The 20,026-nt window shown below is 48.5% G+C and overlaps 1 protein-coding gene across 1 annotated transcript in view; it reads right to left on the reverse strand.

Moving 5' to 3' along the window:
* Positions 1-20,026, reverse strand: part of PDE4B (phosphodiesterase 4B) — an 89,094-nt gene that overhangs the window by 46,477 nt on the left and 22,591 nt on the right. The window contains 5 exon segments of the mRNA XM_066325332.1: positions 10,469-10,518; positions 15,089-15,159; positions 15,249-15,285; positions 17,181-17,253; positions 17,256-17,374. Of these exon segments, the coding sequence (XP_066181429.1) occupies positions 10,469-10,518; positions 15,089-15,159; positions 15,249-15,285; positions 17,181-17,253; positions 17,256-17,374 (350 nt within the window).

The following is a 20,026-nucleotide window of genomic DNA, read 5'->3' on the forward strand; positions in this document are numbered from 1 at the left end:
TGGCACCAGATCTGCCCTGAAATTACCAGCGAAACAACTCGACTCATTCCCTGCTGATGGTTATCCCTAATCTGCATTTGATATTATAGAACACCAGATACTAATTTATCTGTAGGTTTTTTTGGTTTTGTTTTTTTTTTTTTTTTCCTAGATCTGGATACTTTAGCCAAATGTGAGGATTCTGAGTCCTGTATGACACATTCCTCAAAACCGGGGTCAGTCCCGACCCAAATCAGGATTTTGCACCAGAGATGCCTGGAAGGGGCAGATGGGGACAAACGTGGCCAGTAATGACAGGCAGGCTCGAAGTGTAACCACTCCCCAAATGGCTGCAGCCAGCAGGGCTGAGAACAGCCTTTTACTCTCAAAACCCATTGATTAAAGCCCTCAAATACATTTATTTAAGCACCTCAATCTAGTTCAAGGAAATCAAAATGTCAGCATTAAAAGCACCTCTTATTAACAATTCCAGTTCAAATATCAGATTGAACGGACATGGAAATGGAAATGTTCCCTCTGAAGGTCAGCTGTGGCTCAGCCTGCGGGGATTGTTCCAGGGGTTACTTTTCCAGCTCCAAGTTTTATACTCTGGGGCATTTTCCAGAACTTCTTCCATTTAGCAGCAGACGAGGCCCTGGTGTCAGCCTTGGCCAGGTCTCTGCGCTGTCACTCACACTGTCACGAATTCTGTGCAGGAAGTTCAGCACAATTCCACAATTTGGGTGGTTTTCAGGCTGATTTCAGCACATGACTCCCCACTGCAGGCAATGTGCACCAGGAGCTGTTCTAGCAGCGCTCGGAGCCACATTTGGAAGTGTTACAAAAGAGAGGAGCAGCTGCTGCTGGAAAATGTGTGTGAGCAGCATCTCAGCTGGGGTCCCTCCTCCTGACCTAGAGAGGGAGAGGAGCAGCTTCTTGGCTTTTACCTGGTGGGATTTGAAAAGTTCTGTGCAATAGAGTTGAAACTCAGGAAGCTGCCAGGAATTGTGGGGAATTGGGGGAAATTGGGGAAATCCCTGCCTGAAGAGCTGGAATTCGATGGAGGCCCAGCAGGGTTTGAGGAGGGCTGGATGGGGATCCTGCCCCATAGTCTAACCAGGAACACTCCAGTTCAACTGGAACTCCTCCCTGGAGCTCTCTCTTCTTCAAGAGGATCTTGGGGAAGAAAAGGGAGGAAAAGATTTCACAGCTTCACGCCAGCAAAGTCCTTTCCAATAAAACCCTGCACTTGTGTGTGTTTATTCTTTTTTTCTTGGAATTTTCTGAGCAGGGACTGGCCCACGCTGTGCTCAGTGACAATCCCCACGGCACAGACGTTACCCCACATCCTTTGGGCTGTCCCAGACCAGCACAAATGCTCCCAGCATGGATCTTAACGTCCTGTTCTCGAGTCTGCAACAGCAGGGACACGATTTTGGGTCATTTTTTGTGAAATTTATACAGGGAATGAGGCAGGCAGGGCGGGAAGAGGCCAGGAAAACTAGGCTGCCTTTCCACTTTCCAGAATTCTCCCCTGGTTTTTCAGAGAACACAAAGATGCTCTGACCAAGTCCTGCTTTTGTCAGCCTAATATCTGGTATTTAAAGGGGAAAAAAAAAAAAAAAAAAAAAAAAAAAAAAAAAAAAAAAAAAAAAAAAAAAACATTGCTTGTAAAATGTGACATTCAGAAGCACTTGCTATGAAGTGCTAGCCTGACAAACCTCCCAACACACGCTTGAGGCACCAAAGGTCTGACTGGAGTGGACCCATTGGAATGGAAAATTCGGGGTGTCTGGAATCTGCTCCAAGGGAGGGCAAACTGCAGCCAAAAGCCTCTCTCCAAATGCTGGGAACCTGGAGGCTTTGAGGTCCAGGGAAAAAGTCTGTTTCAGAAAGCTTTTGAAGAGTGTGAGGTGTGGTGGGGGGAGTTTAGCAATGCACGATGATTAATTTGCTCCTGGAAAAGGGAGATTTCTGACGCAGGGTATTTATACTGCAATATCTACATTAAAATGCACAGATCCTTTAAAATTCAATTTAACCATGGAGTTCCTGAGCACTGAATAATGGGTCTTGGATCCCAGCTAACCTTGGGTCCCAGCTCCTGGCTGATGTTTGCCACTTCCAGAGGCAGAGCCCTGATTACAAAATCAAAAGATATTAATTGTCAAATCAACACCCTGAAGGATTTTGGAAGGATTCTTTTTTTAATTTTTTTTTTTTTTTATTCTGAGTTCTTAAAATGATTCTGTGCTTGAATGCACAGCAAAGCCAATCGATGCTACCTTTACATGTGAGAATATATCCCACAGAGAGAGGTGTATTTAAATAGCTTCTAAAGGCTACTTCTTAAAACATTTAAACGTTGGTAATCATACATATTTACAGTGAGCTGAATGAATTTAGAATGAACTGACAGGTTTGATTAATAACCACCAATAATTAGCAGCTGTTTCCTTTCTGTCAGAAAAAGGTATGGTGATTATAGCATCCTTAAGGCTGTCATTTACACAGGCACTTCTTGGAGCAAATATTACAGTGAAATGTTTCATTAACTCTCAGGGTAACATTCCTCCCCGCTTGCACAATGACGGTTACATTAATCAGCACACCTTGCTGGGCTGCAGAAATCATTTTTAGTTCATCGGGAGATGAAACTGGTGATAAAAGCAGAACATTTCTGGGTGATTGGAACATCGAAACGATCAATATGTTCATTGTTCAGTGCCTGTGTTTGGCAACTGCTGAGCGTGAATCAGAATGGATGCAATTCCACAGGGAATAGAGGGAAAAGTTCCAGAGCAGCCCTTTGCTTCCTCTTTCAATTCTACCTTGATTTTTAAAGCTCTGAAAGTTTTAATCTTCGCAACTGTTATTTTGTAATCGCAGAGTTTAGTTTGGTGAGCGGAATGTCCCTGCCGAGGACAGCAAATTCCAATTCTGTCCTTCAGGAGCAGCACTTTCCCCTCTCTATATTCCCCTCCAACCTGGAACCAACCCCTGCTCCCACCAAGACAAAATATATATAAAAAAATATTTGGGAATTCCTGCCCAACTACGAACCAAACGATTTGGTTGCTGAGTATCAAACCACAAGGTTAGAACCCCTTTTTAAAACAGCAGAAGAAAGCGGCTCCCACTGGGAATCAGATCCTGCAGATGGACAAAGGGCTGGCCTTTGGGGCTGCCCGTGGGATTTGGGCACCGCGTTTCCCTGGGAATGTCTCCACAGGTTGGATTTTGGATGCAGCCTCTGCAGAGCTGTGGGGCCGAGCTGCTGCTGAGGGCTTTGAGGATTCACTGCAATTCCCGGGGCCTGGAAATGCTGTGACATGGAAGCTGAAAGGACTCAACCAGCGGGACAACGTTCACCCCTAAGGCACACACACGCTGTGCCCTGCGTCCTAAAAAATAAAAATAAAATAAAAATAACCCGGCCTGCCAGAGGTTTGGTTCGGGTGGTTTGGGTTGTTTTTATCCCCCTCTGATCCAGGACACATCTCCGGTTCTCATCTGGAAGTGATTCAGGCCGGCGCTGTGCAAATCTCCCCGCAGCAGCTCGGGTGGCAGTGCGCAGCGAACAAAAGGAGACACAGATTTTATCAGCGCTGATATCAGCCCAATTGTCTCCGCAGGGCCCTTGCGAAACGCAGCGCGATGGGAACGGAGCCGCCAGCGCCTGACCCGGCCCCAAGGAGCACAGCGGAGTCGGGGACTCCCACATCTGAATTAGGAGGCAGCCAAAGGATTGGTATTTCTCTTATTCTGCACCGGTCGGGTTGTGAGAACTAGATCTGTGGTATGAGATCTTAGTGTATTCCACGCACAAGCTTTCAAATTGGCTTTGGTGTATAAATGTCCCCAAAAAGGTCATGCTGTGTTCTGTACATTATGAGGCTGAAATTGTGAATGTGTGACTGAAATCAGCCGAAAAGAAATAAAAATTCTGCACTGAATTTCAGTAGGATTTGTATATAACTTTGGGTGTTTTTTTTGTTTGGTTGGTTTGTTTTTTTTTTTTTTTTTTTTTTTTTTAATCAAAGTAAAAATGAAAAAGGCAAAATCCAATAAGCCCTCAGTCAATGGATAGGGGATTTTTAAAAGCATTGTAATAAATACAATACAATCTACAAATGCATTTTAGAAGCCTTTCAGAGGCCTTGGTGATGATAATACACATCACAAATACACAAACAACGGGACCGTGCCACTCCCAAGGTCCCTTCACCACCACTGCGGGCTGCAGCCGCCTGGGTCACTCCCAAAGAAGTGATTTCTAACGTTATTTAAGTGATAATTACTTAATAACAAGGTAATACTTCTATTATTTACACTTTTGACTTAATTACTTAAGGCTGCAATGAGACTTCTTTACTTAATTACAAAAACTACTTAAACTTCTGAAAGAAAAGAAAGTAAAAAAAAAAAAGATTTAGACAACACCTAAAACTCTTTATCTCACGTGGATTACTATACACTGAAATCTTAAATCTGAGTTTTTTCGACCTATAAAATCACACAATGCTATTTAAACTACACATTACAACCCCTATACTATTAGTTAATCTTAATATCCTAATCTAAAGTCTTAAATCAGAGCTAATACTTAAAAGTTAGCACTTTTTAACACAAAAAGCTTAAAATTTTTGACCTCTAGAGTTCCAGCAAAGAAGCCACCCATTAGATAAAGCCTTTCAGTAACCCAGGCTGGATTGATGGTTTATCAGTGAAATGAGAGGGTTTTTTCAGGAAAAAAAGGGTCTGTGACCTCTCCAAAACTCATCTCTGCTGATGTAACAACAGCCCTGCTCCTCCTGGCAGGGCAGAGCTGCTCCCTCACCTGCCTGAGGATGCCACCTGCGTGTCCTCAGCTCCCAGCAATGCCTCAGGAGTAGCTTTTGTGTTTTCCAGATCCTGCTGAAAAATATACACTGCTTTTTTTATACACGGCTTTTTTACACTGCTTTTTCATACACTGCTTTAGCTGCTTTAGTGTGTAGCTTTAAAACTCCATGGCCTGTCTGCTGCTGTTCTCCCATTTTATTCAGACAAAACAATTCCTCTCTAGGCCTGAAACTCAAGGACACCTCACTGTTACAGGCCCTGAGAGATGTGAAAAACAGCGAATTGGAGGGGGAGCAAACTGAGAGTAAATGATTTCATCACCTGAAGCTGTAACTGGAGGATTAACCCCTGATACGTAAATGGATCAAATTTATAACTGTAATAAAAACTGGTGACCATCATCCATTTCGGTGTAGCCCCTCGGAGGCTTTTGACTGCCCAAGGTGTATTTATTGAAAGCTTTAAATAATCCTGAAGGCAAATAACACCTTAATTTTCCTAGCCTGTTTTAGGTAGGCACTCCAAGGCACCAGCAGCCCCTGTCCAGAGCCATTCCCAGCCGGGAAAAGGGAGCCCGGGTATCTCCCAGGGCAGATGAGCCTCGGGAATGCAGCAGGACACAGGGAATGCTCAGGGACTCCCGCACACCCACGGCTGCAGGAGGCAGCTGGCCCCGGGGAGTGACAAGCTCCTGATGGCAGCAGCACGTGGAGCATCTTCATGTGACATCCACAGGTGGGGAGGAGGGGAAAAAAGTTTTTATCCGTTGCTATGGAGTCGTGATTAGCTTGTGTGTCTTCAGAGCCTGCCGAGGAGAAATGAAGGCTATTTTCTTATATAGATGTCATGAAATCAATCCTGGCAGAATTTCGAGAGTCAAAGGCTAAGCAGGTTTGCCTGAATGCCTCCTGTCACTCGATACACAAATAAATCTAGCCAGGGGACCTGAAACAAGTGTCACTTGTCAGCCAGAGCCGGTCCCCAAAATGACTTTTTAGTCTCGTTCGGAGCTGTTTATGCACACAGCAACGGCAACAAACGCGTGTTCAATAAAACACAGCGATTACCTGCACCGAAAATGAGCCTTAGAAAACGAAGCAAAAAAACCCACCCTTATTGCAAAGGGTGACTTCAGAAGAAACTTTTTCCCTCATTCTCTCCAAATGCTAAAAGCAAACCTGATGTTCTTCTTTTAAAATGTGTCTGCCTCTAGCTCTTTTGGCACAGGTTGGCTGCTGGGAGGGCCGGCAATCTATTTAATGACTGCATTGACGTCAATAGCATAACTGAAATACTTACTAAGATGCATGAGTCCAACTTTCGGGGGGTGTGTTCGAGGCAGGCGGGCGCAACACGCGGAACGGATTCCCCGCAGGAATGAACTCCCCCCGGAGAGCCGGGAAAGAGCCTCGGGATGGCCCGGTGCTGCCCTGGAGCTGCCTCAGCCCCGCTCGGAAATTCGCTTTGAAACGCTCTTTTTATTCTGACCAGAGGCGAGAGTCGCTCCCGCGCTCAGCAGCCCTCGTTCAGGCGCGTCATTAAGCTCATTATCTACCTGATTTCTTACACGGGTTTGGTTAGTTCCTGAATAATCTGCATCGTGTCTGCGCTGCATCCCTTAAAAATAATATCTGTAGGTGCTACGAGGCTCCATTTGTGCAGCAGTGACTCTGCGGCTCAGCTGCTCAGGAACTCGTGGTTCCTGCGCACTCCTGTAAAAGCCCAAGCACCCACAACCATTTGACTTTTACAGTCGCTATCCAAATCAAAAGGTCAAATCTTCAGCCGAACTCCCGGCTAAAAAACCCAGAATTTCAAAATGAATCCTCTGTGTGTGTGTGCCCAGAGCCGTCCTGCACGTGCCAGGCAGAGGAGGATGGAGCAAGAGCAGCAGCTCCGTGCTAATTACTCGGGATTCAGAGAGATTGTAACCCAGAGCTCGCTTTGGGTGCACAAGGCTCCTGAGCTCCTGCAAAAACTCGGGGCTCTCAGCAGCACGAGAGTTCCCCAGTCTTTGTTTATGCTCTCCACAAAGGTGCGTGCACGAGTCTGTGTACGTCCTACACCCACAGCAAAAATGAAAGAGTACGAGTTCGGAGGTCGTGTAAAGGCATGTGAGAAGTGCAGGCAAACGTGCCGAGGTACAGGAAAGCAGAGCTGAGGCACAAAAGCAAGAAAAACACCGACCCTTCCCTCCCATCCCCAGAGAGGAATCTGAACAAAGCTTTAATGCCCTGAGCCCTGAAATGCTGTGGGTGACATCTCCTAAAGGGCTGCACGCCCCGAGCCTGGGGCTGCGGCACATCAGCGACATTGTGTCACTAATGGTGAGAACTGTCATTAGCGAGCGCTGAGAGCATCCAAGGGGATCTTGAGAAGAGTCCCTGCAAACCCCGCAGGTTTTTTTCGGGGAAAAACTCGGTGCTGTTTGATCCATAACCGTGTGCTTTGCTCCTGTCACCGCTGGTGACATTAAATGTGGCAGTGGATCAAACAGAATGAGAAAACACTGTCCAGCCCAGGATTGATGGTGTGGGAACAAAACAGTTGGGAAAAGTTCACACCAAATTTGTGGCTTTGACTGACGGTGGCAACTAGTGAAATGTGATTTAATTCAGAGGGAATAAGGGTCACCGAGGGAATAAATATGGAAGAAGGGACAAAACCAAGCAGGAACAGCCAGGCTTGTTGCTGGTTGAAGGTGTTATTGGTTGAATCATTGGGTAGGAACTGCAGACCTTCCACTGGGGCCAGGGGACGGGAGAGCTGGATGGAGAAGGGAAGGCACCGATGGATTCCTGAGCCCAAGGTGGCACAGAGGTCACCGAGAGTAACTGTGGCAGAGGCCACACTCAGCAGACAAAGGGGGACAGGAGAAAGAACCGAGGAGAAAGAGCCCTCAGGGACACCGTGTGACAATGTGTCTGTCATTGTTGCTGTAACCCAGAGGTGGCTGAGCAGCACCGTCCTGCCCTGGCCCTGCACAGCTGCTGGGGATGTCCCACACCACGCAGGAACCCCACAGCATTCCCACCATCCTGCCCAGCTAATTAAGGACTGATGGACTTTTTTTTTTTTTGCTACGGCTTTGTATTTCCATGTTATGGTTTCTCGGTTAATTCATAAAAGCGATTTTGTGCGTTCCTGTGAGCTGCAGTTATAACAAAATAACAGGAAAAATCTGCCAGATTTACTTCAGCTGATACCAAGGACAAAACACAGGATGTTCAATCCATATTCCCCTTCCTTCTCTGGCTGTGTTTGCAAGGTTAAGAAAGCTCTGAAACTCACAGTGACACCAGCAGTGCCTTTTAAAGCCCTTTGTCCCAGGAAAAACCCGGCCAAAAGTTTTCCTACTTAGAAGAAAATGAAAGCAAAAAAAAAGAGTTTCCTCATTTCACCACAGCTCAGTTATTCCACCACGGGCCTGGGTCCTCAGTAATGCAACACAACCAGCAGATTTGGCCGTTGTTGCTTGGAAAATCCTGGAATATTCCAGCTGGAGTAAACAGCTGGCGTGTATTCCTCGCACTGCAAATGCTGGATGTAATTTGCCTCCCTCCGGGGTAATTTTATTAATGCAGCCTCGTTTGCTTTAAACCCAGAGTTCTGTATTTCTCAGAACAGGATATAAATCACCCCATTAATGACAAATCAAAGGAGACATCCACAAGCTGCTCACAGTGATGTCAGCGGGTTGTGGTAAAGCCATGAATCAATGACTTTGGAGGGTTAAAATCAAACTCCAAGCTTCAACAAATCTCATGAATCTAAACCCAGTTCTTCCAAATACTCTCTTTTATCTAGAGAGATGTGAAGCAGCCTGGTCCCAATCAAAACACGACTGCTTCCTTCTGCAAAACCTTCAGGAAAAACACTCTGCATCCTTGCACCGCTGGCACAGAACTGGAAGGGTTCTGATAGGAAAATCTCTCCTTCTGTTCATAATTTCCAAGCAGAAGCCGACAAAGAGGGGAAAAAAAGGTGCAAAACATTGAAAAAAATTTCCTTAAAAGTCCTGCCCTTGCTGAATTGGACGGAAACTTCCTTAGAAAGTCAAGGGTCGGGATTGTTTTCTGCTGCCTGGAGAGGAATTCAGTTGTGACAGTGGCTGTGAAGAGGCAGAGGAAGGCAACGACCTGAATTTAACCAAGAACCCCAGGATGTTCTACCAATATTGGCTGCTTTTATATAGGAAATCACACAATTTCCCACTAATCTCAAAAATGCATCTCCATGTTACCTACAGAGTGCCACAATTTACTGAAGCTTTAACGATCCAGCTCACTTATTAAAATTTTATTTGAAGATTTCACCTAAATGCAGTTAAGATTCGTAGTTAAAAACCTATTTACTTGAGGGGCCACAAATCCAACCTTTACAAGGTAACCAAAACTTGCTCCACAGTTCTGTGTGTCAAACACTTCATTCCTAAAGGAATTTTCACGTATTCCCAGCATGAGAAGCTTGGATCAGCTAAAAAGTACCAAGTATCCTACAGCTCTCATTGGAAATAATGTAGAAAAGAAATCCCCAAAGTGTTAAAAAGTTGAGAGCAATTTTTTCCACGGAAAGTGTTAAGAAAACGAACCTAAAAAATTCCTGGAAGGGCATTCTCTCCTCATTATTAGATTGTCTAACTTACATAAACAGGTCTATGGAAAGCCTAGGAAATTTTCCATGATTTTTTTTTTTTCACACAGGCATAAATTCAAACCTCATTAAGACCCAACTTTAAATCAGGTGATGAGTTGCATTCCTGCTGGCTGTGACAGAAAGAGAAGGAGTTTAAGATTGTGCTGTCCAGTTTTATTTTTGCATCAGAGGTTTCCATCTCCCATTAACAAGTTTGGAGGAACCTAATCTGGAAGTGTGCAGGACTCTGCGTGTCCCTGAGAATAAATAACACACAGCAGGAGAGGAAATGATAGTTATCCAGGCTTCACACGCTGTGAAAATTAAGCTTTATTAAGTCCCTCCGCATGTAATTATTGGAAAGGCTGAGATTAAACCTTACAAATGGGCACTGCTCCAAATCTTATCTCCTTCTCTCTGGAGTAACCTTTGAATCAGTGCAAGTAGGGCCAGCTCTGATCCTGAGTGGGGTTCTGCAGACCCTCAGCTTGGCTAAACCCAAGTGTCAAAGCAAATAAAGCTGTCCTAAGCGATCAGGTTCTGCTGCTCAGCCTCGTCCTTCCCCTGCCCTGCCCAGCAGTCCCCACGGTGCTGCCCCCCACCTTGCCCTGGCACCCCCTTCCCAGGAAGTCTCACCCAGGAAGGGTTTGAGTACACAGATCACGTGGAAACAAACTGACATAAACAGAATAATAATAATAATAAAAAAAAAAAGACCCAGCTGTGCCTGAGCCTGCTCAAGGCTCGTAGGCTGGGGCTTGTCCAGGCCTGTGCTCACAGGGACTCACAAGAACAGCAGCCACTGTGGCCATGACTATCAAACCAAAATCATGTTCATCTCCTGTGCTAATGCACCAGCAGAAACCCCAAACCAAACGATTAAAATAACAATATTTGGAGCCTGATAGTTCTCCCCTATGGGCTTTGCAGGAGGGGGCAGAGAAGCAGCTGTGAGCAGAGCTGGGCAATAGTGTTGTGTGTTCAGCCCATCCCCAAAGCCCACACGTACCTTGCAGGTTCACTCTGGAGACAGGTGGCTGACTCGTGGCTGGAGATCTCCTAAGAGGAATAAAGAATTCTCTGTCAGGAGGTGGGATTTTATCTTTCCAAACCCCGCCAGCTCCCTCAGTTAAAAATCCTTGTCTGTTCTCCCCCCAAAAACCCGAATACTTCACAAAGATTTGTTTATCTGTTAGGAAAAGCCAGAGATGGCTGGTCCTGCCTGTTCCACGAGCTGGAAATGAGGAGAAATGTGCCACAATGCCATTGGTGCTGCCTTTGGCACAACTTTGTGCTCAAAATAAGCCTGAAGGCAGCAAGGGCCAGGCTCTGGTGGCTCCCCCACAGTCAAGGTCTTTCCCCATAGAGCTTTTCCCTACAGAGTCTGGAATGGAACCTGAAATGGTCAAAATGCTGCAAGGCAATGCCACAGATGAGGTCAAAAATGTGTCTTTAAACCCTGCAATTAACACTGGAATGGCTCCTGAAGCAAGGAAGAGGATGCTGCAGTCACTATTGTTTAGCTCTGAAAAAGCTGAAGGACACTTTTTTGCACTCTGAGCAACAATTTCAGTAGCAATGAAATTGAAATTGGAATTTCAGTCCAATTCCTGGATTTTGGAGGGGCCAAAAGCTACTTGAAAAAAATTGGTTCAAGTCAAGCCAACAGGGTCTGACTGGAAAAAGTTGCAGATTCTCTCCCAATGTCAACACAGCTCCCTGTGAGACTTGCCAAACAAAACTGTTAATTTTTCAAGCTGAAACCATCATCAGAGACCTGTTTTTTAAAGGAGTTAAAAAGAGTTGACACCAAAATCAAGACACTTCAGTTTGGATTGACTGCAGTCCTTCGGGCTGACCAAAAATGAAACTTTGGGCTTCTGCTTCCCTAAGAAGTTTCGGATCCATTTTAACTGAAGCCAGCTTTCCCCACACTCTCCCTTCGCCAACCTCCTTCCTAACCCCAAATTTCGGAGTCAGCCACTGAACTGCACCATCCATTATTCGCCAGCTCTCCTTTGAAGCTCGAATCAAAGCAGGCAGAGCGGCTCAATTGTGCTGCAGTTGTAGCTCCGGGGGTTCTTCAGAAGTGCTCCGGGAAGACCTCGCTGCCCAGGTGAGGTCTGGAGCACAATTCCCCCTCCGACCCGCCGGGATCCGCAGAACCTCCCTGGCATGCAAGGCTCTTCTGGCAGCATGTGCAGGACCCAGGCTCTGTGAAGGGTTCAGCACAGGGCACACACGCTGGGTGCTCAATTCCCTGTAAATGTGTCCCGACCTGCCTCTGCTGAGCCTTTGAAAAAGCCAAATCTCGAAATCTCTAAAAAACAGAAACTCCCCGACAGGGACAACCACGCCACGGTGCAGCAGTGCCAGAACCGAGCGATGCGAGCTGCAGGGATCTCCAAAGCCTGAGCTGCACAGACATGCCTTTGGGGAGCTGCGGAGGGATGAGCCGCTGTTCCTCCATACGGTATTCCCCGCTCCAGAGCCTGCGCCTCAAACCCGCGTGCCCATCCTGTTTTCCGGGATTGGAGCGGTTTTGAGTTTTGCCAGCACTGTCCTTTCTGAGGCACGGCAGCGCTCCCGCTGCCCGCTCTCCTCCTCTCCTGCCGCGGGTGTGTTACACGGGGCAGGCTCCGGATGCTTCCCGACCTCGTCCTGGGCTGCAATTGCCAAACTCCGGCACTCCAAAGCCATTAATCATCCTCTCCTCTTTTCCAATCAGGAAACTGCCTCAAGAACCCTGACGCTGAAGTCCAAAAAATATGACTGCTGCCAGTTGTTTTTTTTTTCCCCTCCAGGCCTTAACATTCATATTTTCCAGCAAATATGTGGGACAGCATCCTCTTTTCCCTCGCTTGGGCTGGGAGGGGTGGAGGAGGAGGAAAAAAGAAGGAGAGAGGGGTTAAAGAAAAGCTGAGATTCTCATGATCCCCAGAGCAGATTAAGTAAAATATCACGTATCATGAGACGTATGAAAAAATCATGAGCTGGCAGCATGGCTGTAGCCCAGCAGAGCTCTTTGGAAACTGCAGGAAGCTCCATGGTACCTGAAAGCCCATTCTGCCGTGGGTTGGGATGTTTGGCCACGGGATGGTTTAAAAATTTAATGGCTTTACTTTGGCCAGGCAAACGACTTTATACCTCAATCAAATCTGGGAATGTTTTCTAAAGGACACTGTAAGATGCCTCTGTGTCCTACAGGTTACACCCTCACTTCCTTCCGGCCCTGTCCAATTTCAGATTCCTCATTAGGAACTGCCAAAATGCCTGAGCTTTCCAAAAAAGCCAAGCTTAAAAAAACCTCAGGAATATTTAAGCCATCTGGTTTTTTATTAACCTCCATCTTGGAATGCAGCGGTTCCTTCCCATCAAAACTTGCCAATGAATCAACAGGAGGAAAAACCTCACGGCCGGATAAAACGTGGGCTTTATGTAAAATAAAGATTGTGAGCTCCACCATCACCCTGGTGGATTGGGCACCAGGTGATGCCAACTCATGCTAGGAGTGGAGTGAGCCCCTGGTGTCCCACTGGGGACATCCCTGCCCCTCATCCTTCCCTTCTGGAGCCACTGGGAGCAGGGTGGGATCAGTGGGATGGGTGGGTGCGCACCAGACCTCGCCAGGAATGAATGATGTTGGTTTGAGGCTGAACAGCTCTCCTGGGGCCAAGCAGGCCAGGGATGAGGATGACTGGCTCAGTATAAATAGCCAGGGGGAAACGGTGGTTCCGGGCAAAGGCGTAAAAAGGAGTTGTTTGGTTTCTCCTGTTCAGCAGGTAGAAAAAAACAACATCCTCCTCCTGAGTGCATCACCTTCCTCATTCAGAGCCATCAGTGTCAAAGGAAGTGATGTGGGATTCAGCTCTCTGCGCAGCCTTCTCGCAGCTGAGCTCCGGGATGCTGTTTCTGGGAAATCCTGTTGTTCCCAGAGCCCCGAGTCTGGGGTGCCCCCCTTTGTCATCTGCCCTTTGGCCATGAACACTCATGTGAGATTGGCTCAGCTGGGTGGAGCCTGTGCTGATAACACCAACTTCGGGGGTTTGATCCCTCTATGGGCCAATTAAGAGTTGGACTTGATTCTGCTGGATCCCTTCCAGCTTGGATAATCCTGGCATTGTTATTGCTCTGTGAAGGAGTGGTGGAAATGCAGGGCATGACCATGGCCTGACTGAACAGAGGTGATGCCTCTGCTCTGAGCTGGGCACGTGTGGAATGTTTGGGATAGCCAAGGTGGCAATGTGATAAAGATCTCGGAATTGTTTAGGTGGACAGAGACCTCTGGGATCACCAAGTCCAACCCAGCACTGCCAAGGCCACCACTGCCCCATGTCCCCAAGTGCCAAATCCTGCCAGGGATGGGGACTCAGCACTGCCCCGGGCAGCTGTGCCAGGGCTGGACAACCCTTTCCAGGAAGGAACTCTTCCTGATATTCAAATAAACCACCTCTGGCCCAGCCTGAGGCTGTTCCCTCTCCTCCTGTCCCTGTTCCCTGGGAGCAGATCCCAAATACCCCCAGCTGTCCCCTCCTGGCAGGGATTGTGCAGAGCCACAAGGTCCCCCTGAGCTCCTTTTCTCCAGGCTCAGCCCCTTTTTCCATCTCCCTCAGCCCCTCCTGGGGCTTCCTTCTCACTCTCCAACCCTTCAATGAGGTTTTTTTTGTGGTGTCCCAAACTGCCCCCGTGATTCATGGTGGACATCAGACAAGATGAAACACATCACTAGGCTTCTAAAGGAGGAACTGAGGGAATGAGGGATGAGGAGAGAGATGAGGGCATGAGGGGGTGAGGGGATGAGAGGATGAGGATGAGGGGATGAGGGGATGAGGGGAGAGCATGAGGGGATGGAGGGGATGAGAGGATGAAGGGATTAGGGAATGAGATGAGGGTATGAGGGAATGAGGGACGAGGGGACCAGAGGATGAGAGATTAACAGCATGAAGAGATGACAGAACGAGGGAATGGGATGACGGAATGAGGGATGAGCGGACCAGAGGACGAGGGGATGACGGAATGAGGGATGACAGAATGAGGGAATAATGGGATGAGGGATGACGGGATGAGGGAATAACGGGATGAGTGATGATGGGATGAGGGAGTGAGGGATGAGGAATAACGGGATGAGCGATGACGGGATGAGCGATGAGGGGACCAGAGGACGAGGGAATAACGGAATGAGGGAGTGAGGGATGACGGAATGAGGAATAACGGGATGAGGGATGACGGAATGAGGGAATAACGGGATGAGGGATGACGGGATGAGCGATGAGGGGCCGGAGGCCGTGAGGGAGGGGAGAGGGCGCCCCCTGGCGTGGCGCGCAAACCGCGCCGGAGCCGTGAGGCGATGGCGGAGCCGTGAGGGCACCGCGGCCGCCGCTCCCCGGCCCCTACGCCTCTCCCCGGTCCCCGCCGCCCCTGCCCGGTCCTCGCCGCTCCCCGGCCCCCTATGCCTCTCTCCGGTCCCCGCCGCTCCCCGGTCCCCGCCGCCCCTGCCCGGTCCCTGCCGCTCCCCGGCCCCCTATGCCGCTCCCCGGCCCCCTATGCCTCTCCCCGGTCCCCGCCGCCCCTGCCCGGTCCCCGCCGCCTCCTCTTGCGGACGAAAGCAACTTTAAAAAGCCAGGCTTACTTGTTGGAGGTGCCGTGTAAATTGGTGAGAAGCGTGAAGTTGTTCCTGACGCTCCGTAAGCTGGCCAACACCTGAGGGAGACAAAACCCGCAAGTGTCACCTTCTCTGCTTTAATGCTTCAGAAAAAATTATTTTAGAGGCCAACATGCCACCAACTCACCTGGGCGAAAGGTGTGACGATCAGGTCGTCGCCATGCCTAAGGAAAAAGGGAGAAAAACGTATAAATTTCTGTGCAGATTTACCTTCCAACAGTGCGGAATTCACCTCAGGGAACGAGCGTTTTCCCAGGGGCGTTTCCTCACCAACAAACCCATGCAGCATTTAGTTAACACACAAATAAAAACCTGTTCCTGATGGAAAGGGCACCGTGTACATCCAAAAACACCGCCTGGAGCGAGCGTTCGACTGGGAACGCCAGGCAATAAAAGGCAGGAATTCAAAGTTAAGGCTCGCGCTTGCACCGCGGTGGAAAAAAACCCAACCGTAGCGGTGCGGGGAAAGGTCACCTTTGAATTTCCTGGCTTTTGTTGATCTCTGTCGCAGTCTTTAACCTTGCCTCAGACGCCGGGTTTTGTCTGGCTGTTTCATCATGGAAGATTCGAGCAGCAGTTGAGAGCAAAATACAAAAATACCCATTGCCAGCAATAGAAGGAGGAGGTTGGGGGGAGGTTTTCTTGTTTGTTTTTGGGGTTTTAGTGGGGGTTTTTTTGGGGTTGTTTTGTTTTTTGTGGTTTTAGTTTACAATACTTGTGCCTGCATGGAACATTCTGTATGATTTAGCTAACTGAGAGATGGCAGGGTATAGAATAATTGAAAGGTTTGGATTGGGAGGGAGCTTAAAGCTCATCCCATTCCACCTCTGCCATGGCAGGGATATCTTCCACTACTCCAAGTGGATCCAAATTCCATCCAGCCTGGCCTTGGACACTTCCAGGGATCCAGAGGCAGCCCCAGCTTCTCTTGGAATTCTATTCCAGGGCCTCTCCACTCTCCCAGCAAGCAATTCCTTCCTAATATCCATCTGAATCTACCCACTTCCAGCTTAAATCCATTCCCCCTTGTCCTGTCCCTCCATCCCTTGTCCCAAGCACCTCTCCTGCCCTTTTGGAGCCCCTTTAGGCACTCTTAGGAGCAACGCTGTGGCCAATTCTATTCTTAATCCCATCATTAAAAAACGGGATGCACTAAGCAAGGGCAGCAGGACCAGCTCCAGGGTGTCACAGGAGAGTTGTCCACTGTCCACCAATGCTGGACTCCTCCAAAGAGGAATTCTCCCCACTGCACTGCCACAGAGGTCACCTCCTGGTCCTCACTCAGATATCAGTGCTATTAAGTCTAAATTTAATTAAAATTGTCTCCATACTGACAGGGACTCTCTCCCAAGTGCAAACAGAGCCTCGATGCCCACGGTGGATGGACACTTCAGCTGCAGACAGCCACGAATTGGGGGAAATTACGGGATTCCCCCACCCCAGCACACTGCTGGAATTGCTACAACCCACCGTTTACCGCCAAACACTATCTGCACAATTTGGAGTGTTTCCGTCAATAAATATTTACTCAGTTTTAACTCGCAGCAGGGATATTTTCTTGCAGAATTCTCGTGGATCTGGCTAATATTCAGATTTCCATTCCGTGGCAAAACTTTCGCAACAGTTCAACTTTGTTTAACGAGCACTTTTTTCATAGCTTAATGGCCACTTTGAAACTTTAAAATGCTCCTTTCAAAATAAAGGGCTGGGAATCCAGGGACCCTCTCTGGGTATTGATCCTCTCGAGCTCAGCCATCTGTCTGGGCTCATTTTTCCATTCAGCTCTAGGGAACAGACCCCAAAACGGATGAGGAGCAGCAGTACTGTAAATAAATGCACAGCACAATTTCTCTGTCATTCCAGGATATGGCTTTGAAAGCTCTTCTGCTAAATTCTGGAGAAAATTTGAATATTTGAAGGATGGGATGGGAGAGGAAGTTGGATCAGGACATGTTTTGTGCGTTCCAGCTATGAAATTCTCCAGTTAAGCTCCTCTTACCAGAGCTCTGAGGATGAGAGCAGCACAGACAGTGGAAATAGGAGCTGAATGGATGCTTACTGTTCAATCGGCAGGGAGGAGTTCCTGGACATGGTCTTTGGTGAGAGGTCATAGTCGCTGTCGGATCTGTACGGAAGGACTCCCGGCGCTGGCTGTGGCCCGGGAATGTCGTGTGCAGGACCAGTCCCGACGAGGAGCCGGCCTGCGGGTCCAGCGGGCTGCGCCCCGGGGACGGGCCATTCTCCACATCGAAGCTGCCAACGAAACACAGAGCGCCTGTCACACTGTGCCACGAGAGGGCCCGCAGGGCGTGTGTCACCTCAGCGCGGCTCAGTGTCACCGGGGCCTGCGGCCACCGCAGCCGCTCGCCGACACGTTTCTCTTTGTGTGCGAGGAGGACCATAAACATTTACCCCGCAGGCTCCTGTCCTGACTGCCCCTGCTCATGCTTCCTTCAGCTCAGCACAGCTCTCAGCACCAGCACACAGCAGCTGAAGTGGGCAGGGATGGAGCAGAGATGATGAAGAATCCATCCTGGCAGGGTGGGCAGGCCCTGGCACAGGGTGCCCAGAGCAGCTCTGGCTGCCCCTGGATCCCTGGAAGTGTCCAAGGCCGGGGCTTGGAGCAGCCTGGGATAGTGGAAGGCGTCCCTGCCCATGGCATGGGATGGAATGGGATGGGTTTTAAGGACCCTCCCAACCCAAGCCATTCCAGGATTCCATGATTCTAAACACTCCACCCTCAAGGCCTTTTGCACAAGCCCCGAAGTTTGCCGAACTTCGCTCCTTGTGGGCACAACAGGGACTAAAGACACCACAACGTGACAATGCCCTCCAGCCCAGCCCTGTCCCCATCTGCTCTGGAGCCAAACTTTTGAAATCCTGCAAGATTTCTGAGCACTTGGCAGCTGTGGGAGCTGGATGCCCAAACCATGTTTAGCCATTCAAGGCATCAGTTCAGTGAATTTTAAACAGCTGTGCTGAAAAAAAAAAAAAAAAAAAAAAAAAGAGACTGTTTAAAAACGAAAAAAAAAAAAAAGGCATTAAAACTTTTGTCACAATTTCCATTTTACACCCACTTTCTTGTGGGTTTCATAACTTGGCTGCTGCAACCCGTCACCCTGGCCACTCTAGGAAGTGACACCCCTCGTAAAGGCTGATAATGAGAGTTGGCCTCCTGTGCCTGGGCATTTGGGCCTGATAGAAACACCAGCTGTGTGTCCACGGCCCAGAAAGCCAAGGGAGGCACAGCCACGCTCAGGAGGAATTTCCTTGCCTGTGGAAGTCGAGGTTTGTCCCCTGGCAGTAGGAGCTGAGTGCTTGCTCCAGCGCCTCATCCCATGCTGGACGGTGTCCCACCAGGACAGCAGGCTGTTGTCCCTGCCATGCCTTTCTCCATCCCTCCACTCCTCAATCCAGCAGATTCCCTGAGCACAGTGGCAGGGAAGACCCCAGCTCTCCCTCCTCTCTGCACAGAGAGCTTTAAGTGCGGCAGGGATAACACATAAAATATTAATGCCTGAACCTGCCTGAATTCTACAAGTTTCCAGATTTCTACATCCCTGGGACGAGCTGGACACATTCAGGCTGCCTTGGTGAGAAGCTGGCACAGCCAAAGCCCAGCTGGGAACGCTGTGGCTGCTCCAGCTCCTGCTGCCCAATTCCCTGTTCCAGCACTTGGAATGCTGCTGTATGGATCACGTGGTTCATCCAACTGAAAAGTGCTTTTATTTCTTTCCTCAAGTTCAACGTGCAGCCACACCACAGTTTCTCAGGCTCTTTTTCCTTGGCCTCGATCCAGCACTCAGCCACCCACGTGCTCAGCCAGAAGTTAACAGAAAATTCCCCAAAAAGTGACCGATCCCAGAGTTTGGAGTTACCTCTGCCAGGAGTGAACTGGCACCCCCAGAGGTACAGCCTGTGAGCAAGATCCTCCAAACGCAGGAATAACTCTGCTGTTGCTGCTTTTTAATAGTTACAAGAACTGGAATACAGGAAAATATTCCCCTTGGATGATCCAACGTTAGGAAAATGCGACCTGAGATACACAGAGCAAGAGTTTAACCTTGTGATTGTCACCAGTTGCTCCTGGTTTGCACAACACCCAACTGGAACTGTGTCCTGATGCCAAAAATAGCCCCCAAACAAACCTTTGCTGGAATTGGTAATAACACAATGGGATTGTAAAGTTGCCCTCTCAGAGCTGCATTTCCCACTAGTTTTTTCTACTGGAAGTTAACTGCTGAGCTCTGCTGGAAAAATTTCATCACCATGTTCAGAACAATACAGAGACTGTCGGGGTCCTCTCCAAAGTTTGTACACCCCCACAAGCTTTGTCCAAGTGGAAAAAAAGCTGCATTTCCCTACTTAAAAATAAGGATGGTGGAGTACAAAGCACAAAAAAACCCCAAAATTTTCTTTCCAGTTTATCCTCAAGTAACAGCATTCACAGTGAGACACCCCAGTGGTGATATAAATGTGTTATCTAAACATAAGGGCCAGAAATTTGATATCTAAGGTTCCTATAAATCCTTCCACAGTCCATATGAGATCTCTCTAGGAGCTGCCAGCATTCCCTGCCTGCCTCCAACTTGTGTTATCAGATCTATTTACCAACATTTCCCAGCGCTGGGCACTCTCAGGGGGGACTGTGTGTCCACCAAGGGATTCCAGGGAATTGAGCCCTGCCAGAGTCAAACAGTCTCCAGAGGAGGAAAGGTGACAGCAGCACCAGCAGAGCTGCCCAGGGCAGTGGTGGAGTCTCCACTCCTGGAGGGATTTCCAGCCGTGTCAATGTGGCACTCGGGGACACGGTCAGTGCTGGGAATGGATGGATCCGATAATCCCGGAGATCTTTTCCAAGTGGATGGAAATGGGATGGGCCTTTCCCAGGCAGTGCTGTCCCTC

This window comes from Sylvia atricapilla, chromosome 9 (assembly GCF_009819655.1).
Source record: "Sylvia atricapilla isolate bSylAtr1 chromosome 9, bSylAtr1.pri, whole genome shotgun sequence".
Taxonomy (NCBI): domain Eukaryota; kingdom Metazoa; phylum Chordata; class Aves; order Passeriformes; family Sylviidae; genus Sylvia; species Sylvia atricapilla.